This window comes from Phaethon lepturus, unplaced genomic scaffold, assembly GCF_000687285.1.
Source record: "Phaethon lepturus isolate BGI_N335 unplaced genomic scaffold, ASM68728v1 scaffold3794, whole genome shotgun sequence".
NCBI classification, from domain to species: domain Eukaryota; kingdom Metazoa; phylum Chordata; class Aves; order Phaethontiformes; family Phaethontidae; genus Phaethon; species Phaethon lepturus.
In genome coordinates this window covers 19,535-45,871 of record NW_010533797.1, presented here as the reverse complement: position 1 = coordinate 45,871, position 26,337 = coordinate 19,535, and the positions used below count along the sequence as shown (strand labels likewise).

Below are 26,337 nucleotides of genomic sequence, written 5' to 3'. Positions count from 1 at the left end.
ATCTTGAAATCTGATGGGACTCTCTCCCCACCCTGGTAGCTCCAGATCTAGAACTGAGTTTAAATCGCAAGCATGCCAGTATGATGGATCAGCCAGGGCACCTAGGAGAATATTTTATCAAGAAGAGCCCTAGTGCTGTAGGTCTACATCCTGTTATAGGTATGGCTAACTTCTGTTCTCATAACTGTTCTCAACATTTGTTTAGCCTAGCAAAAAGGACAAGCTCTTCTGATTCATCTAAAGTAAAAGACATTACAGGTTCCTGATTATTATTCTTCTATTTTCTGCATCTGCTCCAGTTTAAGTTCCTGTTGTTGAATACATATGTGCAGTTCTAGTCATCCAGTATTTCATATGAGGTCTTTATGCTTTGTACAATTCTATTGATACTTCCCTGTTTCTACTAAAAAAAGACTTTTTAGTGCCTTTTAGAGCTGCGCAACTAGCTCATGCAGTTACGTGTAGTTGCTGTTTTGGTTTTCCCTCTGTTAGGCAGACTAGCCAGCTATTTCTTCTTCCTTCACCTCTGCTTTATAGCTGTAAGTTTTATGATTGATACCTTCCAACTTTGCATATTTTCTAGTATGATGATGTGGTCTTCTTCAGAGTCGGCAGTATCTTCTGACTTCGCTGTCAGTTCTTGAAACACACCTTATATTTTTACTCTGATTGCATGCAAATTGGCTTGTGAAGCAAACATGCTGCCTAATGATGATTCCTTTCTATCCCGATAACTTCTCTCTTAAGATTTTCCTTCATACAACTGCTGTACTGAATTATTTGATTAATTCTTATTCTGTCTGTGTGATTAAAATTCCTAAAAAGTACTCACATCTGCTCAAGTCTGCTCCCTTATCCCTTTCTAAGAAGCCATCTATCAGGACAAAATGGGATTACTGTGATATGTGCTATTTGTAATGTAACTCTTCTATAATTTTGCTGCTATTTCTATGCCTTGATGTCCCTAATCACTGTCCTTAATTATTTTTTTCAAAATCTATTCTAAGAATACATATAAGTTAAATTAATGTCTATAGTTGGATGAATACAATGCAGTTGTTCTGAGTATAGATAATGGGGTTTTTTATTCTGTTATAGTGCCATAACTTTACAGATTCATAAAAACGTTTGATAGTAGATTTATACTTTTTACAACATTAGTCCTACTCTGAGGGGGGGGGGTGTGTCTGTTCCAACCTGTTATTTCCTAATTCTTTGAGCTCCTTGTTCAGTGAGCTAGGATGACTAACACTTGGAATTCCATGTTCTTTTCATTTACATTGGACAACTTCAGCGTGTAAGTTTTTTTTCATCTCTGTGGTTAAATAGCAGTATCTTTGTTAGGGATGCTATTAGAATCTTCATGTACACTTGCTGCATTGTCAAGAGTTTCTTCGATGTTTAGGACACATGCAAAATGGTATCCACCAATTTCAATACCACTTTACCACGCAGCATTTGTTTTTTTTCACACTTTTATCTCTGAAGGTTTTTTTGGCTTTTCTCTTCAACATATGGATTTATATTTCATTGAATTATTGAAAATAACATGCAATATCTCTTTTTTCCCCCATCTGTAAATGGTTCTGGGCATGTGTTGTCTTCTGTATTCAAAGCATGCCTGGTATATGGCAACCTAACCTCTGCTGCTATGATGTTAACAACTTTACTTTCCCCTTGATCTCATTGCAAAATGGTAGTGTCACAAAAAGAGGTGTGTTAAACTCAGAATTGAATTGAAAGTGGTGTCACCAGTAGGAAACATACATGGCCTTAAAATATTTAGTCAAACGTTTAGTTCTGGCTGTAGCACACAGAATGTTTGAATAACAGTCCAAGATGAAGTTTTATGCTAGTTCACACAAGTCTTCTCACTTCCAACTGAATCTCCTTCTCTTAGAATTTGAGTCATTCAGAAATAGTCATAGTCTCTGGTTTTGCTTATGTCAAAATAAATGAGGTGGACGTAGGATTTTCCTGCACTTTTGACGTTCCTAATCTAATTCTGTTTTATTTGAGTAGGTTTGAATTTATTTTCAAATGAGCTTTGTACTTTTAAATATTTTAGGCTGTGTTTGTCAGAATGATATCACTAATGTAAGTATGAACTTTACTCTTTGTGGAAAATAAAAGTCTGAAAAATGTTAACGTAAACCAGAAAGTACTAAACTGGCTCTTACCCAACTTAATATTGCAGATGTTTTGGAGTCTGAAAAGACAATTTAAGGGATTTGAAAAAGAAACAAGTGGGGGCTGAGTGAACAGAGTAAGTGTGCGATTGTCAAAGTGACTCTTTGCAGGTTAGCAGCCAGTGAGGGCCAGGAAGCTGTGGAAGTGGCAGAAGGATGCTATAGCAAAGGTTGCTAGGCTACTGCCAGGGAAGCACTTACAGAGCTCTACTCAGCTATGCCGAGCATTTTTACTACCCAGCTGCTAAGTAATCTGTGTAGAGTATTGCTGTTTTCCTGGCTATCGGCTGGAAAGGGAAGTTTGAACTGCTAAGAAACGTTGTCCCTTTGTAGGATGAAACTTGGCCACATGCCAGTTATTACCTTTTGCAAGACTGACTGTTTTTGGTTTCGGTCACATTGACTGACAAGGAATGTCAGGAATTCTGCTGAACATGTTTGAAATGGAATAGCAAACAATAGGTCTTTGATTCAAGTATAAAAGTATAAAAAACTCTTGCATGAATTTAACTTGTTCTGGTGGTGCTGACTGGTGAGCTCTTGGTTTGTCTGTACCATTTTGGCTTTAATTTCTTCTACTCTGTGTTAAGAAGCTTACTGAAAATGGAATGTGGAAAACGATTTATTGCAAATGCAAGGTCAGTTTTTTCTAAGGGAAGGTAATTCTTCATCTGCTTTTGTATTAATGGGTTTCCTGTACTGTGTTTTGCCATACATATAGTTGGAAAACACATGTATTTACGATTCTTCTTATTTGTAACTTAGCCTGTGATCTTTGTCCCAGGAGATGATTTTAACAGAAAGTTAAATCTAACAGTTACTACTACAGACAGGGACAGAGGAACTGAATATGGAATTAAAATTATGGTGTGTTAATAATGATTACTTTGCACCTGTTGTCTTTCTCTTTGTGAGCTCTAACACGATAATGCAGTTCTTTTTCCTTTTAACACAGTTTTGTGAAGGTGTATTACAACTCTGCCAATACTGTTGTGTAATGAGCAAGTCAGACACTGAATACACACTGTAGGATGCAACAGCAAAAAAGATAATTTACTGTAATGCCCATGAAGGTGCAGTGGATATGATATGCAGTGGTAACACGGATTTGATCCAAGTGCAGTGTCCTGTTGCCAGTTGTGGACTCCCAAGCCAAGCTAATTCCCCTGATACAATCTCCCAACTTGTACTGATTTGTGGCCTGGGGATTTCTTGACCTTAAAGCCACTTTTTTGATGTAAATGCTCTTAATGGAGTTGTCTTCATAAATTTGTGTAGGTGCTTTTAAATCTATGTAAAATAACAATATTCCCATACTATGCCAAGAATTCCAAAGTTCACCTACCTGTGTGTTGTGTGAACAGCTGCCACGTGTTTGATTCTTATCTGCTAATTTTGCTTGATGATGTCCGTTTCTTGTGCTGAGAAATGCTAAAGAATTGTTACCTATAGCTTCCTTCATTCCATAGGTGGTGTTATAGATGCTGTTCTTAGCTGTTTCTTTCCCTAGGGGAAGACTCCCTGTCTATTAACCATTTCTTGTAGCTGTGGATATGCTGTTTTGAGCACCCTGGTTGTGTCCTTCTCTGCCTCTTTCAGTTCTGTTATATACTTTTTGAGATGAGTAGGAGCCAGGATTGGGTGCAGTATTAAGGGCAGATTTTATACAGTGATGTAATGTGTTCTGTTTTGTTTTCTAAGTCTTTTATAAGAATTCTTAACATTTGTTTTTGTTTTACTACTGCTGCTATTTTTATTACTTCAGAATCTCGTTCCAAAGTGAATAACTTTTTCACAGCCTGTCATCATCTGGGTGATGTTAGGATTCCAGGCTTTCTTAAACTTAAGTGCTTTATTTTACATCTCTTTACAATAGATTTCTTTTGCTGTTTTAATATCTACTCACACAGTTGCATAAAGAACTCATGACACTGTAGGTATTTCTCACTTTTATAGCTTAGAATTATCAAAAACCTTTTTCATGTTTATAAAAACTGCAATAATATTTTCACAATATTTAAAGTATACAATTATCTGTGCAGCACAACTTGTATGTGAAATTAATAACAGAACTGGATATTTTTGATTGCCATTGCGTTAATTTACAAACTCAATCTTTTGCAGTTTTGTTGCTAGAGAAGATGGAACATGATGACATTTGTAATAAAACTCTGAAGATTACAGACTTCGGTCTGGCTAGAGAGTGGCACAGAACAACCAAAATGAGTGCAGCAGGGACTTATGCATGGATGGCTCCAGAAGTTATCAAATCCTCCATGTTTTCTAAAGGAAGTGATATTTGGAGGTAAGACGTTTGTCTGCTTGAAGACCATGTTCAGTAGAACTATATTGAGGTCTTTGAATTAATTTTTATTTGGATTTTTTTTGGTGGTTTCCTAGGCTATTGTCTCAGCATATGGCAAGTACAGCTGTTCTAAGAAACATATTAATTTCTCATTATGTAGTTCATTTGATCTACCTTTAGTTATTCATGATTTACAAATTGGGGAAGGGGGAGGGGAAAATAACAGAAAAACTTTTTTTTTTTTTTTTTTTAGAAAGCAAGATCTCATTAAGAGATAAAAATATCTGTTGGCTTAGATACCTTTTATCTGTAGTATTAATATAAAACAGCCATATGGTCTTGATACATTAACATACAATTGATGTTGTATTGGTATGTTTACTTTATATCAGATGTCTGAAAAGTCTCATTCTGCGTAAAGAAATGGGACCAGCCAGTTGTTTACCTTATATGTCTGATAAATAAAAACGAGCTGCAAACCAGAACTTTGCCAAATATTAACTTAAATTAGTGCTGTTTTTAGGAATCTAGAATGTTGTTATGTGTAAAAGTGAACATCACATCTCAGCTTTTAGTAGCTGGAGTGAGAATCGTGTGTTCAGCACAAAATTGTTTTAACTTGCTCTCTAATTTTACAGGTGGGGAACTCCCTATGTTAAATTTGTAATTTCTTGTTAAAGACATTATTGTGGATCATATAAGTAATATGACTCTCAATACTGATGCTATTTTTTAGTGGTGTAGTGAGATATGTGTATTGTAGAAAGGTAATTTAAAATTTAGTTTTAATTTAGTTCTGTTTGTGAGTGGGGAGAAGCAGTGATTGCAAAATAGGTTATAAAAGCTGCTGTGCCTCACCCTGAAAAGTCTACGTTTCCTTTCTTTTTGAAATGTTTTCTCTCTAAAGGATCCAAAGTAGCTATTCGGGGAAGGAGGGAGGGATTTTAATCTGTTTTCTCATGCCTTCTTATGCATGTTCTGTATTGTATAATTCTTAAATAGGGTCCAATTTTGCTTAGGTACCTGATATTCGACAGCATGAAGTAATACTTTTGGTATTCTCAGAGTGATTCTATATCTGCACTACTGTTTTGTGACACCCATTTGTCTTGTATCTGGAACTGATTTTCAGCATTTTGTTTACATCAGTCTGAGTTGATGTCCAGTTGAGAAACATCTTTGGCTTCATTTCTTTTTTTTCCATTCTTTCTTCCCTTTTCTTTTAAATTTTTTTTCTTTTGCGGGGTGGAGGTTGGGTGTAGGCGTTTCCCTAATCAGCTGTATTCCATGCTTAATTACAGGTCCTGTCCAGTCTTGTTGCTGTGATTTTAGGTATCTGAGGGGGTATGCTTTGGTGCAATTATTTTATATTCTGCTGCAACATTAGTTTACATTTTTGGAACCTACAGTATTTCTCTTCTTCGCCTTCTCTCCTGCACGCCTCTCTTGTAAAAATGTAAGTATTTAGCTCAATGATGGACATCTAACAGGAGAGGTTTTTAAGTAGAAAGGCTGTGTTGTACAGTATAGTTTAGACCTTCTTGGCTTCTAAAGATTTCCTGCTTACTGCACCTTGACCTATTCTGTTGCTTATCTTTACTCTTTCTTTAAAAGAAAAACAAATAAAGAATACCCTGGTTATGGGAGTGTGCTTTGTTTTAAAATGCATTCGGGTTATATAAGGTTACAAATTTAAGTATGAGCCTCTAAGACAAGAACACAGTATATGTCAGGAAAGTTCTAAACTTCGGTTACACATACTGAGTACTGAGTCACCAAAAGAAGTCTGCAGAGCTCTTACTGAAGAAGAAAAAAAAAAAAAAAAAAAAGCAGTTGAGGCTGCTCAAGTATACTCACACTTGCAGCTAGTCTTCCAGAATCAGCCAGTGCTTGGAAGTGTTGTGGGAGTATTTTCGTGTAGAGCCTTCCAGGCTGCATGTTCTCAGGTGTCATCCTAGATAGCAGAGCTGGTACTTTCCAGGCCCTGCATGTGTATCCTTTTGCTTCCCAGAGTTATAACTACTGCATTTATTATTTTTTGTGTATGCGTCCAAATTCCGAAACAAGAATTGTACTCTTTCAGCCCTACCCTTCCATTGATCATCACACATTTCTTAGAGGTATGTCAGTCTTGGGTTTGTGTATGGAGACTGAAAGTGCAAATATGCCCACACATTTCCAAGTGCCGGTGGTGTGCTTCAGCGGTGGTCTTTACAGTAACACATGCTTCCACTGTACAAGCTCTTGGCAAAGCTAGGAAGCACTTACTGTACAGCAGAATTAGCAGCTGCTTTTGCCTGGCACATTCATATACTTTTGAAGTGATTCATATAGCAGTGCTTAGTAACCTCTGCTTTAGAAGATAGACTGTAGAGTAAAATAAACTTTGAGAACTTCAGTTACCTTCATTTTGATCATCTTTTAAAACATGTAAAAACAAGTTATTGCTGGAATGAGATACAGTAAGGCTTATCACATTTGATGGCAGGAGAATAATTTTTAATAATGAAAATACTTAATGCACTTTCAAAAAGATGTCCTTTTAGTTTTCGTGGGTTAGAAATGTATAATTCAAGCATGTTATGTCTTTATTTTTGGCCTTTTGCTAACAATGGAGAAGGAGATGGCTTTTGCTCTTTTAAAAAAAAGCTATTTCTTAGAAACTTTGACTGTATACATAGGACAACTATACATGGGCTGGTGAAATTTAATGCACAAAGTAGCTACTTCTGTAGTTAAGAGAGTTAATAAGTAGTTGTCCCAGATAATGATAGATTAGTACCTTCCAAAAACTCCAGCACGGCAGACTAGAATGTCTTTAGGGTTCCTCCTCACAGTTTTCCCGCACAGCGCTGGCTTTTGTTACTTGATATTAAGACTACTTTCATTAAAAGAGACGCTTTCAGGCTATTACTGTATTGGTCTGTTTAAAATTTTACAACCACCTTCTTGGCATTGTTGAAAACTACTTAGGATTAAAGGCTTGAATTGTAAATACAACTAAAGCTAATAGTGTGACACAACTTTTTATAAAGGGTGATTTCTTTTTAGTTACATATATTGTTCTGCTGAACTTAAGAGTTCATGCTAAAATATGTATAGAATAGTCTGAACGAGGGAATTTCTTGAATTAAGAACAGTCTACACTTGTGGAGAGAGCATGGCATTATTTTCATGTTTTCTCTAAGCACGCAGATGAGATGTGGTTCAGTAGTATTCCTCCATCATGCATAAAATGTGTATGTACTGCAGGAAGTGTTGTACTCATTAGTGTCAGAAGTACCACTGAATTCAAACAAAATTTGAATTCTTTGTTTTATCCTTCTTTGAGTATACAAGCAAGTGCAGAGGCTAGACTGGAAAGAATTGTGAGGAAATTATTAAGAAGCCCTTTTATTTTTTATTCTGTTGTTTAGGAATAGACCATATTCATCAGCTTTTGATTAACTATTAACACTACTAGGACTTTGTGATAGGCAAAACTTCTTAGATGGACAGAAAGTTGATAAACAAAACACTGCTGATATTTATGCTGATATTGTGTAGTTTGCTGTTTGATTATTTATTAAAGTGATGTTGTATGGTCTTGCATAAAGTTGAATGACTTTTTCTCATTGAGGAGAGAGTGACAGAAAAACTTAACAAGTGTGTGTTCTTCTCCCTGTCACATCTGCTGTAGTTAAGGTGGTATTTCTAGTACTAAAGGGGGTACATAGTAAGAGAAGGGGTACATAGCTCTTACCTCCCCAGTGCTGTGTGCATTTCTCATATAGGAGAGTTCGATCCAGTCCTGCAAAACTTGCAGTAAGTTTCTTCACACGCCTGGAGAGAAAGGGCAAGAGCAATACTTCGTATTGTTTTTTTCCCTTTGTCTGCTCACTTTATTATTCAAAAGCAGCAATAGGTTGTCCTTTGTATCCTTGTTCTACAGAAAGTGGTTCCCTGGCAGGAAGAGAAGCCGGGGGGAACCCCAAAAACAGTCATAAAGTCCACTTTAGGCTTAGATTCTAAAAGGAGTAATTCCTGCTTCCACAAAAATGACTGTGAAAGCTGTCCATTTCAGTGGTGGTGGAAATAGGAGCTCTAGAGCAACAGCAGCAAGCACTTTTTAGTGGGGTTGGATCACTTGAGCAAGCCATACAGGTCCAAAGAAGGTAAAAGCAATACCCAGCTCTTCTTTTAGAGTGGAGCACATAGCAGAAATTCTTACAATTAATGTTGCTGCAGTAGGAATTCCGATGATACTTGATTTCCGTACCTGATCCTGAGAAAAGATCTCTTCATGCCACCACTTTTCACTGGAGGCAATGTTGTTTTGTTTGTGGGGTTTCTTGTGTTTTGTTTTGTTTTCCTAGCATGGAGAAATTAGTTGTGTGTCTGTAATCATTTCTCAATCTTGTTGCATCTTCTGTGGGAGGTGAAAAGTTAACAGGCCTTTATATAACACAAAAGAGATTAGAAATGCAAACTTCCAAACAAAGCTGGGGCTTTTCTGGTGTTTTTAATTACTTTTTTTTTTTTTTTTTAATTAATGTGTACGTCTAGGTAAATTGTTGGGAAATGCTTGGAAAGGGGAATGGCCTGAACGCTCTTCTGAGGTTTTCTTTTTTTTTGCTTGGTTTGCTTGTTTTCTGGTGAGGAGAAGGTTGCTTGTTTTCCTGTCATTCAGATATCTGACTAAGTGAGATTCACATGATACTAGCATTTGTATAAAAGTGAGTTCAGGCTACATTTTGAATAGGAGTGAGAGCCAATCTTAGAGTCACATCCAATTTGGTTAATTGCTATTAGTGAAAAGGTGCAAGATGACTAAAGTAGAGCTGACTCTTAAAAGACATTCACCTTTGTCATGGGAAATCATCGTGAATTTCAGTGCATGGTTGGACAGATCCTTGTTTGTTCTTGAGTAAACAATGTGTCAGTATTCAGAAAATAACTGTTAAAAAAATTACCTTTTGTAGTTATGGAGTGTTGCTGTGGGAACTGCTTACAGGAGAAGTTCCTTACCGTGGCATTGATGGTCTTGCTGTGGCTTACGGAGTTGCTGTCAATAAGCTTACTTTGCCCATACCATCCACCTGCCCTGAACCATTTGCAAAATTAATGAAAGGTATGTATCCTTGCCCAGAATAGTTACAGGGTTGGAAAATAAACACCTCATTTGATAATGTGCTGTGTACAGAGTATTTTGGTTTTTCTTTATACAGCAATCTGGTGTTACAGAGAGTTGAATGTGTTTTTGAGGAAGTCACACAGTGTTACTGTGCACTGCATAAGTTCTTCAATAGTGATAAAGTACATTTTTGCTCTGGTTATACTGATTTCCTTTTACACTCAAATTGCATTAATTTTCATAAGGTACCGGATATACTTCAGGAAGAACTGCAAATGCCATTTTTTCCTCATTGTTTCTTTCTGACTGTCAAAAATGTTTTGGAAATACTTAGAGAGAAATAAACATTACTTGCTAATGTCTATTTCCTTGTGTTTAATGAACATTTTTACCTTTTATATGTATCCCTTCTGTGCAGTACTTCTAGTTGCTGTTTCAGATCCTAAAGATAGAAATGAAAAAAAATTGGTTATTAATACAAAACAGTCCTCTGACTACTGGTAGGTAGATATCACTTCTGTAAATGGAAAAAGAACCAGGGAAGCCTTGCAGTTAAAGGGAACACATTAAAACTTGAAGTACAGTAGCAAGTAACTTGAAATTCATGTGGTTCTTCAAAAAGTTCTGTGTACTATTAAAAACTGATGGGATTTTGATAAATTCTAGAATGCTGGGAGCAGGACCCTCATATCCGACCATCGTTTGCCTTAATTCTTGAACAGCTTACTGCCATTGAAGGGGCAGTTATGACTGAAATGCCTCAAGAGTCTTTCCATTCCATGCAAGATGACTGGAAATTGGAAATTCAGCAGATATTCAATGAATTGAGGACCAAGGAGAAAGTAAGTTGATTATTCCAATTGCATGGCAGTGAAGGAAGGATGTGTGTATATGCAATTATGTGGTAACAGAAGTTTTGAACTTTTGAATTGTGACTTGCAAATATAATACTAGAAGTCTGATTTAGTGGAGATACATTTGAGAGGATAAACTACTTGGAAGAGAGGATTTACTGTCTCATTAAAACAATGTTAGTTTAATTTGCCTATTCTTGTTGGTGGATGTACTATTCTTGAACTCCGTTAATATGTTTCCGGACATATGAACAACACTTTTAAGATAACCCTGTAAATGTCTTGCAGCAAACTTACTTTGGAAAAAAAAGGTTGCATACTGGTTTTCTCAAATTTCAGACAATGTTGCTTTTCCCCTTTCTTCCTTAACAAAAACAGTAAACAGTTCTGTATGCTGAAACTATAGCTAGAGGTGTTTCATTTGAAGTGAAATGTTAAGTTTGACAGGAAGCGTAATGTTATTACAATAAATGAGGGTTATCATATGCATGGCTTATTTGAGAAGTACAAGCAGTTGAAAAAGAAACGTATTCACACCTGTCTCCCCAGAGGAAGTAGGGTGTAGATCTGTAAATATGGCACGTAGGCTCTTTTTAAAATGTGGGGTTTTTTCCTTCAATGTTTGAATGCATCACTTAACAAAGAAACCAGAGTTTATTTACCCCTTAGCTAATCTTTATAAGCACTGCAAATTTTCAGCTGCTGCTGAACAGTCTCCTCAGCTGTGGGAATGAAAAGCTTTTCATCCTGTTATATGACTCTATCACATGGCTTCTTTTCCAAAAATGGAATAGTGCTTTTATCTCTCTTCTTCCTGAACAGACTGACAATATTGATCTCTTTCGGTGTTGCAGTTTTGGAAATCTTCTTGCCAGATATTAATAAGATCAATTAGGTCAAACTTATACTCATGAATCAGCAAATCCATTTTCTCTTGTTTATTATCCAGATTCCTCTCACTGATCTTCTTTCCATATTATCATATCATGTTATGTTTGTGCTAAATGAGCACTTACTGTTAATTCTCTTTGCCCTCTCTTTTAGTTACTTCCACTAGTTTTTAATCACCCTGAGGTTTATATTTTCCTTTAGACAACTTGTCAAAAATAACAGTTGGAATAGGCCAGATATCCTTTTGAGTCCCTGTTAGAAATGCTTCTAGTAGAAACAGATTCCTTCTTTGCAAGTCTTTCTTGCAGTATAATTATTGCCCAGTATATATTTGTTGTTGTTTTTCATGAAGTGGTAATAGATGAGGAAGAAGAGAATTGAGATGCAGTGACTTGTGAAGAAATCTTTGTAAAAGACGTAGTCACTTAACTTTGACAAAAGCAAAAACGAAACTCTTGTCTTGCAAGTCAATGTCAGTAGCCTCTGTCCCTCACTTCTCATCGTGTGTCACAAATGGCTGTTTGTGGACTATTGGCTGGAGATGTGTGTGACATTACAGATCTACTATAATATCAGCATATGTGGTATCAGAATTTATTGATCACCCCTAAGATTGCAGTATCATCAATAATGATCTTACATACTTCCTATCTGCCTTTTCTTCCACCTTCTGCTTTTCCCTCTACCATTTTCATTCACAGAACTGGGTAAGTGTTTTCTGTGTGGTCTCTGCCCTGCCTGCAGCGGGCATACATATTGCTAGAGCTGGGCTGAGTGCCTCTGGAGCTGTCAGATCTCTTCCTTTCCATATGGGTTATAGTCCCTCTACAAAGAGTAGAGACTTTCCTTTTTACATGCTGTGGGGTCACCAGCCACTGCGTTTACTTGCCACAACCTGCCATAGGCCATAATTCTCTTTTCTGCCCCTCCAGGAACTGCTCAACCAACCGTTTTCCCCTTTTTACTCTGGGAGCGTTCCTGTTCAGGTTTTTGGGGTTTTTTATTTTTTTGTTTTCTGGAGACATTAGTCCAGTATGAGATTTCCCATTGAAGAAAAAGCTGACTAAATCAAGCTTGGGATTAACTAAGTCGGCACAAAGCTTTGGGAGAAGAGTCATATTTTTGGTGTAAAAGTGAGTTAAGTTTAATTAGGGAGCAGGAAAGATAAAATGCAATTTACTTCTCATATGCCAAAGTAAATGCATCTGCCCAAATTAGATAAACCTGTTAAAGAATGAAAGCATGTAAATTTGACTTAGACAAGGTTTTCGTATATGCGGGCTTATTTAATTTGGCACATTATCAATTTTACTGACAGGCAGTAGGGAGAAAGTAATGTCTATGAAGTATTTATATAACAATAAAACAAACAAAAAAACCCTGCATGGAGTCTCATGCCCTGTAAAAGAGGAACTTCTGTAGCTGGAGGAGTTTCCTCAAGGGCTTGCTGTAAATGAGCAGTGGTGACGCCCACTCCAAGAGAAGATCACAATCTTCTTTTCACAAACGTTCTTGAGCAACTTAAATACAGAATTCTTTCCTAGCTTCCTTACAATGATGTTTTAATTGTAGAGTGGTGTAAAAACATTGCATAACTAATTGCACTAAGTCTGTTTTTAATTAGTTTATTTGGAAAAGAGTAAATACTTAATCTCTCAGTGAGGAAACACTATTCCTTTTTCTAGACTGTCTACCTTTTTAATATGGGCCCTCAATTTTTGCGTAGTTACTGAGCTTTATGAAATCTGGATTTGAGGACAACAAGAGGCAGATAATCAACAGTGTCTCCTAATAAATCTTTATTACAGCATTAATACAGTAATAAACACCTTTTCTAGTTAAACTCTAATGTACTCAAATGCCATTTTTAATTGTCAGTTTCTGTCCAGGTAGCATTTACATAATCATATGCAAAAATTAAAAAATTCTGAAGAGCGTCACATAGAGTATCAGTCATATCATAGCTTCTCCTTTTCCTGTAGTCTCTTTTATTAGCATTACTGACTACAACACTTCTGAGTAAGTCTGTGTCATTCATATGCCCCATACCATGAAGGGAGGTCTACTTAAATTTCAGATATATTTTAACATATTTTGGAAGCTGAAGATTGAGGTAATTTTAAGATGGTAGGTTTACAGTTGTTTAGCCTTGGGGATTCATTTACCCTGAAAAACTAACTAGCTTTCTCACTAAAGCTTTTCCTTCTCCAAAATAAAAAAGAATAAAGGGAAAATAACAACTATTCTATGGGATTGATGGTTGGAGAGTCTATGTGGTATATAATTCAGTGGTTAGCAGCTGTTTGATGTCATACAGATACCTGCTAGATTTTAATTAAGAAACAGCTGTCTTCTGTCGTATGACTTGGTTTATCCTATTACACTAATCCTCATTTGGTATAATACTGATTGCTTTTCTAGATAGAAAAGTGCTAGTTAATACATGACTGAAAAACAGGAAAGGTTAGAAAATTTAAGATAAGGGCATTCATTTGTGTATTTGTCAGGTCATTGACTTTGTTAGTGCATAGGAGCTATCTAAGAGCAGTCCTCATGCTATGAAACAGTCTCTGATGTGAAGTACTTTGAGCACGTTTTCTGCTAGGCTCTAAGCTGTTAATCTTTGATGGGATGTGTTGTCCCCATTGCCAGTGCTTACCTACCTTAAGTAAAGTGACTGAAGTAGTTAAAAGGAAATCTGTATAATGCCTGATTCCATCTGGATACAGAATCTTGGCTTATGCTGAATGGAGGACTGTCAGAAGGTCATATGTGCATGTTACATGTGTATAGTGCATCATGAAAATAGATAAGGAAATACTACTGTGCACTTTATGTATGCTTTAATACAATCTTTACATTAGTACTTAGTTTCACTTGGGTGAATCTTATCCTCAGGAGCTTCGATCACGAGAAGAGGAGTTGACAAGAGCAGCTCTTCAGCAAAAATCTCAAGAAGAATTACTTAAGCGCCGTGAGCAACAGTTAGCAGAACGTGAGATCGATGTACTGGAGCGTGAGCTGAATATCATGATATTCCAGTTAAATCAAGAGAAACCCAATGTAAAGAAGAGGAAGGGCAAATTTAAAAGAAGCCGGTTAAAACTTAAAGATGGACACAGAATTAGTTTGCCTTCAGGTTTGCAATTTTTTAAAAGTTCACAATATATGTTACAAGTAAATATGCAGGCTTCAGTTACATGGTTAATTGGCTACTATTTTAATTCATTGCCAGGTCGCCCTACCTTAATAATGCAAAAGGATATGGTAAGAATTGTATAAGCCTTTTCTTCTTTTATTAAGAAAACAACTTTCACATATATTCTTGTGGTCCTCATTTCAGCTGGAAGAATATTTCACCTGATTCAGCAAGAAGTCCTATGTATCTGGAGGGAAAGGTTACTAGCATGGGAGCCAAATGATTTAAGGCTGCTTCGAAGCTCACATTTTTGCTATTGTTCTTTTTGTGCAGATAGAAAAGTACATTTTTATCATAGCCCAGAACTGTCTAACATGATCAAATATTAGTGCTGTTTGCCCTAACCTTGCAAATGCAGCACTTTGTAATGGCTGGAGGTACAGGTGTGGTCGGTCCAAATTGCATGCTTATTGCAGTCACAAAATCCAACACAGCAGCTGCAACCTCAGGTGTCTTCTTGCAAGAAAACGCTGTAATAGCAACAGAAAATATTATTTCAGAATACAAATATGGTATAATTTGAATGTTAGAGCATTTAATTCCACCCATGAGTGCATTAAAATGCCCCCTTTTTGCAAAGGAGGTGTGTTAGTAGAGAGACAGATTTTTTTAGTGTCAGGGACTGGTTTAGTGGTGCCTTTTTAATGTTGCCAGGAGATGGCACTACAGAAACTCAAGGTTACGCCAATGGTTGGAAAGCCTTCAGTTGTGGTACCAGCATCCTGGTGTCGATGGACTTGCATTTAGTGGCTTCCAGGTCAAGTCTGTCAGTTTATTACTAATGCAGTAAGAACTTAATGCCATGCTAACACAGGTCTGACCAAATCATAGCTGTCTGGTAGTTGGAAAGAGACAGAGGGCAGTAATATTTAGAGTAATGTTTCAGAACTAGTGAAATAAGGTTATTTTTCCTTGCTTTAAAAATAATAAAAGCAGTAAATAAAATAAATCATACTACAGCCTCCCAGAGAAGTATGTTAGATTGGTTTATGCTGGATCACGAGCTTAAACTAACTATTTGGTCATTTGTTTCCAGTTCGGCTCATATTTAACTTGAAAAAGTGATAAAAATAAACAGTTTTATTCAGAATACCACTTAGCACTCTGTTGTCAAGAATCACACAGATGAACTTGTCCTTGAGATGATTCTATTATAAGAGCAATTCTAATTGCTCCTCTATTAGAGAGAAGCATATCATCAAATTTTATTTCATAAAATTTTTCCTACTTTGTTTACTTTTTTTACTACATTGCTATAAGTATTTGTAATGCTGTAGTTTGGCTTGTTTTTCTCACATGTTGATAGATGTGACTTCTTTGTTAATGCTACTTTTTGTGTTGTACATGAATTAATTGTTAAATAAGGCAAATCTGATTGACGTGAATATTGATTGATTTTAGATGAAATATTGAGATTTTTCTTTCCCCCTGTGACAACCAATAAGATTGAATAGCAGCTTGTGATATGGACATGTCTCAGTTTGAGTCCACTTGGGCTTAACTGCTTTTGTTGAAGTTACTGCAAACCTATCATACAGTGTCTGTGAGGGTGTGAGTGAAATCCTGACCATTTGACTCAGTATCTAAATTGTTACATTAAGAGTTAGAGTTTCTTGGTGTTTTTAATATGAACTTATACTATCAAGTCTAATTCATTATATAGCTTTAATTGTTTAAGAAGTATAGCAGTATAATCTCATTAAGATTTTTTTTATTTGGAACATTAAAACTGATTTGTTTTACTCTTGTAGATTTCCAGCACAAAATAACAGTGCAGGCATCCCCCAATCTAGATAAGAGGAGGAGTTTAAACAGTAACAGCTCTAGTCCATCAAGTAGCCCCACAATAATTCCTCGTCTTCGAGCTATACAACGTAAGTCTCCACCATTTCTATTTGTTCATTTGGTCAATAGAAACTGTTTGTTCCATATACCCACTGAAACACTGATAGTAGTAGTATCAGATTCCAGACAGATTTCTGTCTGATTTCCAGGTCCCTTAACTTGTTCTAACAGTTGCAACTTGTTCTTTGATGGGAGGGATAATCTTGCTAAAATGCTGACTAATTTTCAGTAATTCAAAATTATTGTGAATGCTTTAAATCATATCTTTCCTTAATAACTTCAGGAGGTCATTTGTAAACTGACTGGGATAAAACAATGAAGAATCAAATTCAGTTTATGATGGCAAAAGTCAAAGCATCACATTTAGAACCCATGTAAGATGGAAAACAAGTTTTTATTAGGTATTGGAGTTGGTAAAGGAAATTGGTTATGGACTATTAAAAGGGAGGCAAAAAAGAAAGATTCAGAGAATAAGGGACTCATGTGAGGTGGAAAGGATGAAGAATCAGCCAGCAGCTGAGCTTGCTTATGTCAAAAGAGAAAAAAACTTTAAGCAAATACAAAAGCAGAAGAAAATAGTAAAGAAAGCTTGCTTTAGGTTTTTTGAAAACAAGAGGAAGAAGCAAAAATAAAATCGTGGGTATACTTGTAGGCCTACATTATTCCATGTATAGTGACAAGGGAACGTGTGTTCATGCTCATGTAGGGGAGGTACCATGAATACGGAAGAAAACTGATCATATTACAGTGAAGCCTGCATTTATATTTGGGAATGACATGTATAGATAGAAAACAATTCCTACAGGATTAACTGCTTGCATTCGTACTGTCTGATATATTGTGCAAAGTAGATTGTCTAATTGTCCATATTTGGCATGGAATGCCATGCGAAATGAAAAAGCCTCAAGTTTCTCTCTCTATATGAAATCAGTGGAACCTGTTCCAGCTGTTTGCTTATGGATGGTGACTATGTTCTCTTGCAAGGGTAGTCACCTCCGAAGGAAATTACTTCAGAATCTGGCTTTATCAGATGTAACTAAGGAGGACAGGAAATCAAAATGCATGTTTGGTTGTTTTTTTTTTTCCTGCATACTGTTCTGTAGCTAGTTTAAAGGGGTTTTTGTTTGTTTGGATGGTTTTTTGAAACTTTGTTTAAAGTCTGGATAGAAACCAGATCACTGATCTCCTTTGGAATACCTCTGCCTTATGAAATCCTTTTCATTATTAATGTCTAAAGGAGTAGTGTCTTTTCTGACAGTAGCTTTATTATTTGTTTGAAATGTAACTGATACAGTTCCTTCGGCGAAGACCATTACTACCCATATGTTGTGGATAAAAGAGAGGTGGGCAAACTCTGTCTTGCTTTTCTTAATAAAAATTTGAGATGGAAGGAAAATTGTGTAGTCTTTTTTCAGTAGTTATCTGAGACAGTATCTGTGTTGGTAATGGCTTCCTAACCTAAAACTGTGTGGTGGGTTTATTTGGTTAGTTACTTTTTACTGCAGAAAGGTAAGAAGGGTTTTTCTTAGTAAAATGTCATAATTACATACAAACAAGACTGTTTTGCTTTATCTTTGATTCTCTTTGCTCTGTATGGAAATGCTTGAAAATAAAGCAAATGTCGGGTATTGGCATGATTCTGAAAACTTGAGTTTGTTTTTTTAAATGCATAGCCTTATGGAAGCTATAGCAGCGCCACTCCTTGCATGTGTGCTAAGTGCCACAGGGGATTTTTCTTTTTTTTTTTTTTTTGTTATTTGAGCAGGCATTTGTATTTGTAGGACCAGAACATGCAGGACAACATGAAGGCTCTCCTTTAAAAATACTCTTATGTTTCTGAGTTTGGATCCCTAGGCTTTACCTAAAAGCTTATCAGATCTCTCAGGAGTATCTAGCTGAAACAATTCAGCTTCCACACCCATCTGCACCTGTGCAAAATAAATTCTCTTTCCCACAATAATGTTTTATCTTGATTTAACTTCAAAGTATCTTTGTTTCAAGAAGACTTGCTCAAATACAGGTGATTTGAACAGGCATATCTAACAATTGGTTACCTGATTGCTTCACCTTGTCATGAGGGAGTCTAGCTTCCAAATCTAAAAGATCTTAAGTTAAAATAAGAATGTAGTTAATTGTAAATCTTGTTATTAGAACAAATTCAGGTGATTTTGAAAGGTGTTTTAGAAGGAGGAGGAAAACCAGTAAGGTATATATTCCATAGGTCCTTGAATGTGGTTGAAAATGAGAGTGTAAAGAAGGCAAGTAAAGTACTGTTACTACAGGGAAGCTGTGTTGGCGAGGAGGAGTATGGTGAGGCAGGAGGAGGGTACTGTGCAGTGCAGTGCAGGAGCAGCAGAACCACGGGCATGTAAATGCCACCTTATTTATTGTGCTGTTATAACTGGCTAAGTTGTTTTTGTCTTGGGTCTCTCCATGATAGCTGTAAGCTTGCTATGTTGATAGCAAGTTGCTCTTCCAGTTAGCCGTATACAAAAATCTACTTGCCTGGGTCTGGTCCTAGAAAGAGGATCCTCTAAACTATACAGTAAAAACCTCTATCACTAGATGCTTAGTGCCTTTATAGGTCTGGGCTTTATGACTCAAAGATAAAAATACAAGAAGGGAAACACTTCCGTTTCTGAAATCAACTTGACTAAGATCTCTACTACATTCTCTTACTTTTTTCTCAGTGATTTCCAAAACAGATACACACACAGCTAATGGCCGAAGAAACAGTGTATATGTGTACCAGCAAGATGTAGATATCACAAGTGAATATGAACTTCCCAGTGGGGTTATGAAAAAAGGCAAGATTTCATTATGTTTCAAAGGTGCTGGTTCTGTTTAACTTAACAGTTGAGACAGTGACAGACTAAGCATTTAATGAAGGTTAGACACTTGAAAAGTATAATTTGGTTTGGAGTAGTGAGAAAGAAAACATTAATAATTGTCACAATTGGAATATTCTGTTTCATTTGACACCAGTTGTTCCACAGCATATATTTTCTTCATTGGAATTTAAGTGCTCAGTCTAACTCACTTGTCTGAATTACCTAAATATAAGGTTTTCAGTTAAAGGAAGCATGGAAAATATGATTGTTTTGCTGCTTTATCTTTAATTTGGGTCTCTTGTCAGCTCATAAATTATTTTTCTTGCTTGCTCATCTTTTTGGATCAGTGCAGTTTGTGTGGTGGTTTTTGTAAAAGAAAAAAAATCTCATATTTTATCTACTCCTCATTGTGTTACTCTGTCAGAATGATTTTGCAGTGGGGAAAATATTCTGTTCTGTCAAAGTATTTTGGTTTAGAAATATTATTCATGTGTGTGTGGTTTTTTGTTTGTTTTTACATCCAATCTCTAGTAACTTCAGATGAAAGCAACAGAACTTGGGGAAGGAGCACAACTTATCACCAAGAAGAGTTTGAAGATGTGAAGAGAAGTTTTAAAAAGAGAGGTTGTACCTGGGGACCAAGTTCAGTTCCAACAAAGGATCGTGCAGATTGTAAGGACAAGTATGTCTACTACATTTTGTTTGATAATACTAAGTGTTCTTGGTAACTGAATCACTAACATAGGTAGTGAGTGAGAGAAGTTCTGCCGTCTCTAGTAACAGCTAAAAGTCTGTCTCTTCTAGTGTGTTTAATTATTTATAGCGCTTTTTTTCTTAATAGAGCCATCCACTCACCTGTGGCAGTAGTTGTTCCAGACCATCTATTGAAACTGGCTTTATGATATTTTTGTTTGTTTTAAAGTCACTGTGTTTAGTAAATTTCAAGTATTCACATCACTTCTTTGACACAGTGAACTGTTGTCCAGGTTTTCACCAATTTTTAATAGGTAGTCAAGGTCCATTTTTCATTTGCTTTCCTTTTAGGCTATTATGTCCTGAAATTTTCATCTTATAAGAAATAGCTGATATAAGGCATGTATCAATTTATAATCATATGAGTCTGTGCTTTTATTTACATATTTTTTTTACCTTTGGAAAGCTTTATTGTTTTCAAGTTATGTACTACACGTTTATAGTTTAAAAAGAAAAATGTTCTAGTAATTTTCTGTCAAAGTGTATATAAGCATGTTATCCCCTGTAATGTCAAAATAACTATTCTTATTTCAGAGTAAGACCCCTTTCAGATGGCAGCAACCCTTGGTCAACACTTTTAATGAAAAATCAGAAGGGTGTTCCTTTAGCTTCACTATTTGTGGACCAAGGTAAGAGCTGTTTTTGAAAAAGTGAAAGTTGCAATGTAATGGCAGTAAGTCTACCTCCGGTGTTATAAATTGTATTGCTTGAATTCCTCAAGGATTATGCAGGTTATTAGAAGTCATGCCACAAATAATTTTCCTGTACAGAAAAACTCTTTATAAAAAAATGCAAGTCTTAAGGTCTTTACATTTCCATCATCAGCAGCTATGTGTGCACATGCATGGTGTGCAACCCATACCACATAATCATTTTTTTGTCACGTTTTTGAGTTGCAAGCTGCTCTGCATGAGGTCTGAAGTCACCACTTTTCAACTTCTTTTAAAAAGAAATATCTAAATCAGTAATTTCTTGACATTGAAATGACCATTAATGACTTATTGTTAGTGAGCTCTGCATAGTTATTTAAAAAAAATGCATAGTCATTTAAAAACTATAAGCCCTGATACATTCCCAATTATTAATTGGTTGGTTTTTGAATGAGACTTATTCTCTAAATTTTCAAGAAGAAATATGTAGATTTCAAGTCTTAAACTTGTTTAAGCAACATTTTGGGATGTACAGGTAAATCACAAGGAAAAACATACTTAATCCTTTTAGGATCAGGAGCATAACAGCTGTATGTTGCTCTTTATGTCCATTACTATAATGTGCTGTGCCTATACAATATTAATAATAATTTTCAAACTTGCACATACTTTCTATACCACGGATTCTCTTATCTGAGAAACTAAAGCTATCAATATCAGGAATAAAATTGTGATATAACTTGGTGTCCATACCAGCAGCTAGATTTATGCCAGCTGGAAGAGGAAATGGTAAGCTGCTTGGACTTCCCCCCCCCCCCCCCCCCAAAAGGCATTTTCATCTTCATTTATACTGGTAGGGGTATAAATCAGGGTTTCAGAGAGAGTAATGTTATAGATTTATTAGCTTACTACTAAACCCCGACATATAGAGAAGATTATACAAGTTTACATATTTTCATTTCAAATATTTCTGTGTTTATTCTGTAGCATTCAGTAGTTTATAGTCGAATGACACATGTAAGTCAAATTATACATTCTCTTTTATTTGTCATTAGGTGTGAGACATCAAATTTACTTTTTACTCCAGACCACCACGGCCTAATGAATTAATTGGAAAAATTTCTAGTAACTTACTGGATTTTGGAACACAGCTTAATTGAAAGTGGTGTAAAGAATGTGTTCCAGATCTTATCTGGCAGTTTGTGTATGGTAAATTACTTCACAGTAATCCATACACAGAAATATTTTTTGTGACTTGAAAAGCATTGCAAATTCTCAAATATCACAGAAAATGCAAAGACCATATCTGCTCTTCAACTGTGTTGAGTACATAAAGGTTGGGAGATGTTTTATGCCTTTCTTAAAGGTGACTCAGATGTGGAAAACATAATTTGTTTACAGTTAACTTATATACTCAGGAAGATTGATCTGCAAGTTGCTTCTAACAGAGTTTGCTTTTGAGTTGCTAAAAAGATGAAATTGTAGCAAAATGGTACTTCTGCTATTTTAAAGATTATCAAGAGAACATGAAGAAGTTCAGGCTTAGGATGCGTTTCTGAAACACACAATGTGAGTCTGAGCTTCTGACAGCATCTAAAGGGGTTGTACAGTACACCTCAAGGTTCATACTTGTGCAAATGAAAGGAAATACTGGTGTATATATGCAGACATGCAATAGTAAAATAGCTGAATTGCAATCCTAACGTCTGCTAATGTTTTATAGGTGTCTGTACTGATAAGAAACTTTTCCCTGAAGGTTTGGACAGTAAAAGACCAAAGCCAATTAAGTTGCCAAATCAGGCCTATATTAATCTACCTCTTTGGAAAGATGATCAGGGAGAGAATGCAGTAGAACATGAGAGCTTTGAAGAAGGAACCTCTGCTAGTTCTACAAATAGTACTCCTCAAATGACACCAACAAACAGTCTGAGCAGGACACTGCAGAAAAAGAAGACTGATTCAGTGCTGTATGGGTGTGCTGTCCTCCTTGCATCAGTTGCTCTTGGCATAGATATCAGAGCGCTGAACAAATCGCAGAGTCCAGATGAACTCTTGCCTAAAGATGAGAAGAAGAAGCGTGATGGAATATTTCAGCGTGCTTCAAAATTTCGCAGGAGTGCCAGTCCTACAAGACAGCAGTCCAAGAAAGAGGAAATAAGTATTCCATCCCTAAATACAGCTGCAAATACTGTGAATCTTCTCTCTATGCCCTCCATTTCGACAAAATGCCTGCTTCAATCTGACAGTGAAGATGCGTTTGTAAGCACTGTGCTTGGTGATTGTGGTTCACATAGTTCCACTGTTGACTTTTCATCTGAAACTTCTCAAAGTAAAAGAGAACAGAGGATACAGCTGGCTCCTAACACAGTTTCTACACGATTAAAAAATCAGCCTTTTAATCTTTGTCTGAAACAAGAATTTCAAAATGTGCCAAATGATTCCTCGACAAAATTGAGTGTGTTGGGTCACAGACGAACCTTATCAGATGGGAGCAATTTTAAGACCACAGGTGGGTAATTAAGAACTTAAAATGTGGGGGATTTTTAAGCGTAGACACAGAAAAAGTAGGGAAATTAATCATTCACTAATGAGTTGCTAAGTTTTTTGTTACACTGTTATGTGCTAGCTGAACCACCATAACTGTACCTGGGTAAGCCTTCTGTGTCTGAACCCTGAGTAAGCTACCTGCACTTGGAATAGTATCCTGTTAGGAGTGTGGGTATGGCGACTTAAGCGGAAGAGATGGTTCGTTTTAAGGCCATATTGATTTTTCTCAGGTATTGCAAAAATAGGTTTCCCATGTCTTTTCATGTCCATGAGAACCTGTTTTTTGTGAAATGTAAAATATTAGCATTATGGCTGAAAAACTGAGACTGTGAGGTGCATGCATCTGAGCGACCTGATCTAGTTGAAGATGTCCCTGCTTATTGCGGTTGGGGGGGGGGGCGGTGCTATAGATGACCTTAAAATGTCCCTTCAACCTAAAGATTCTATGATTCTGTAGTTGTGGACTTCCTGAGGCTGAGAGTACACATCTTTTAATATAGTTTCACAGTCCGCCTAGGTGGGTGATTGAACATCATTTTAGTAGTGCACTTTTATTAACATCAAGAAAAACAAGTCTGGTAAGTTTTGATTTGCTTGCTTGACCTGGAAGTTATGTCACATGTTCCATGAATTCTTAAGTAAAACTCTGATAAAAATTTAAGCTGAAAAAAATGTCTTTAAGTCTGGTTTCCATGTAAATGGATAAGTTCATGATTAATGAGTTTTTGAAAAGAAGTTCTGAATTTCAATACTGTTGTTCTATGGTGGCTTAAACGTAATATTTTTCGTGGTACTCTATGCATATGTAATTACTCTGCTTTCTCTATCTCTTCTGTAGCAATAAGAAAATAAATTATTATGGCCTCTAGCAAAGAGTATTGATGCAGAAATATTATTTGAGCACTGCTGGTCCTGTCTTAAGAGATTCCCCACAAATGGACGAGCCTCTTAGTTTTTCTGGTGGGGAAAAAACCCCACCAGTGTTTATGGCAATCCAGTTTCACGAATGGCAAAGAAATCAAGAAGTCACATGGTTTAATATTTTTTTTTGGCCTTTCTTTTCCCCTAGCTAATGGATTTGCTTCAACCAATGATGTCTCCACGTTACCAGTTCTCTCAGTTACTGGAACTCTGCACTCTCCGTCTGTTCAACAAAGAAGCAATCACAGTGGTGGTTCAACTGAAAAGCAAAGCGCTGTCAATATTATATCAAGGCCTCGACCTTCTTCTCTAAGAAGTAAAATTGATGCATGGCAGATTATTCCACATATTATTAAACCAAACTCTAAAGACTCTGAATATTTAGAGGGCAATGTAGATCCAAATGTTAACTTCTTGCCAGATACTGAGGAAAGAACTAACTGCCACATGCCCTCATTACTTGATATTGATGTGGAAGGTCAAAACAGAGACTGTACTGTGCCTTTATGTAGAATGAAGAGCAAAACTTGTCGGCCATCTATATATGAACTGGAGAGAGAGTTTCTGTCGTGAGTGCCTTTCATTTTAAAAATATTTGCTTTTTAAAGGGGAACAAATACAAAATTCTTGTCCATCTAATGCTTTGTGCTGCTATTTTTTGATGTACTGTGACAAATAGTACCAAAATTATTAAAATGGGCAGCTAATTAAGAAAGCGTAGTAGGTGCCTTTTTCAAGTGTTCCTTGGACTCCCAACTGGTAACTCTAAAAGCACAGTGCTGCAAAATAATATTCTAGGTGAACTTCATAAGCATATTTTGAATGACTGAAATAATATGCCCACCTCCCTCTGCAGTGTCACGGTAGTTCTCTTTAGGTTTGAAGGGTTTTGCTAGAAATCTAACTTTTGTACATTGAAAAAATGAATGACATACAGTTACATGGTGTTCCATCAAGAAGAGTTTCACCTAAGAAGCGGTTGTTTGCAGCTTGCCTCCATGACCTGTAGAATTAGGGAGGGGGGCAGAGGATTTAAGGTACTGGTGCAGGAGGCTCCGTTCACTCTTCATTAAGTAGCTGGTTACTTTTTGGCATTTGATACTGAAGTTGGTTAAGGACCAGCAGCTGAATTTGCAGTCTTTGTCCTTGGTTTTTGTGAGAACTTTCAACTGTGTGCATTAGTTTCTCCAGAGAGTTACGCTGCTTGCCACCATATTGATCTGAGAGGGTAAACTTTATTATTGCTATTGGATTAAAGGTATTTGACATACTTTATAATGTGAAACAACATTCCTTGTAGGTAAGGATACACTGGAACGTAAATATTTGTGCTCTTAACCTTTTGATGACTACTGTGTTTGCACTGAAAACAATATTCTTGGTTTGGGATTTTCTGTTTGTGGTGGAGGGGTTTGCCCCCCTTGTTTTTTTAAACTCTGCTGCACCTTCATGAGGAAAGATGATGGGTTTTAAGGATGATTGGTTTTGGTTTTAAGTGAGCCAATGGTGCATTTTACTGCACTCAAATTTTAAAACTGCAATAATTTATTATTCAGTCTTTCAGTATAATCTCTACAGCTTTTCTTCCTAAAGTTGCTACTGAGTGCCCAGTTGTTCATATTTCGGAATTAAAGGACAGAAACGGATATGCTTGACTGGTTTTCAGTGATAAAAAGGTTCCAGAAAATTCCAAGTAGTTAATTGTGGGGGAGGAACATTTAACCTTGATAACACTAATAGTTTAATTTTTTGCAGTATCACCGAGTGATTGAATAAAACCAAACATACAGTATACTTTCCCTGATGAAAGTATTTCTAGAATTAAAGGAACGTCCCTCATATTCCAGTATTTGAAGTCTTAATTTTACATATCATTTGACATTTAAATAGTCTTCATAAATAAAATTAGATAATGTTAGAATAAAACTGTTCCCATCAGAACACTGTTTTGCTGAGTCCTTTGTTTTAAATGTTTTCTTCTCCTTTGCTCTGGCGTCTGGGAGTTCAGTTGTTAAATAGAATACACAATTGCTTAAAGCCTCAAAACCGAGGGATTAAAAAAGAAAGTTTCTGTTCTAAGACTGGTATGCAGTATGGTGGCTATCTTGAGGATAACAAATAATTATACCTACAAAATCATGAAGTCTTAATTACGCAGAGCAGAACACGGAAAATGCAACTTCCCAGCTCTCAAAGTGAAAACAGAAAAGGATTTCCTTAAAGTATTGGTTTACCAAAA

At 36.3% G+C, this 26,337-nt stretch overlaps 1 protein-coding gene across 1 annotated transcript; it reads left to right on the top strand.

Annotated features, from left to right (window-relative positions):
• Positions 1-1,100: 1,100 nt before the first annotated feature.
• Positions 1,101-24,731, top strand: LOC104619424 (mitogen-activated protein kinase kinase kinase MLK4). The gene is made up of 11 exons (XM_010285304.1): positions 1,101-1,134; positions 4,314-4,494; positions 9,456-9,604; positions 10,274-10,449; positions 14,251-14,491; positions 16,303-16,425; positions 19,087-19,227; positions 19,759-19,909; positions 20,515-20,609; positions 22,354-23,139; positions 24,247-24,731. The coding sequence occupies exons 2-11, from the start codon at positions 4,331-4,333 to the stop codon at positions 24,669-24,671; spliced, it is 2,451 nt and encodes an 816-aa protein (XP_010283606.1). The 5' UTR covers positions 1,101-1,134; positions 4,314-4,330; the 3' UTR covers positions 24,672-24,731.
• The last annotated feature ends 1,606 nt before the right edge of the window (positions 24,732-26,337 follow it).

Excerpts from the sequence above, each read along its gene's own strand:
- LOC104619424 (XM_010285304.1), top strand. The coding sequence starts at position 4,331 with ATGGAACATGATGACATTTGTAATAAAACTCTGAAGATTACAGACTTC. Across the intron at positions 10,450-14,250 it reads AATTGAGGACCAAGGAGAAA|GAGCTTCGATCACGAGAAGA; the intron begins GTAAGTTGATTA and ends TCTTATCCTCAG. Across the intron at positions 23,140-24,246 it reads GAGCAATTTTAAGACCACAG|CTAATGGATTTGCTTCAACC; the intron begins GTGGGTAATTAA and ends CTTTTCCCCTAG.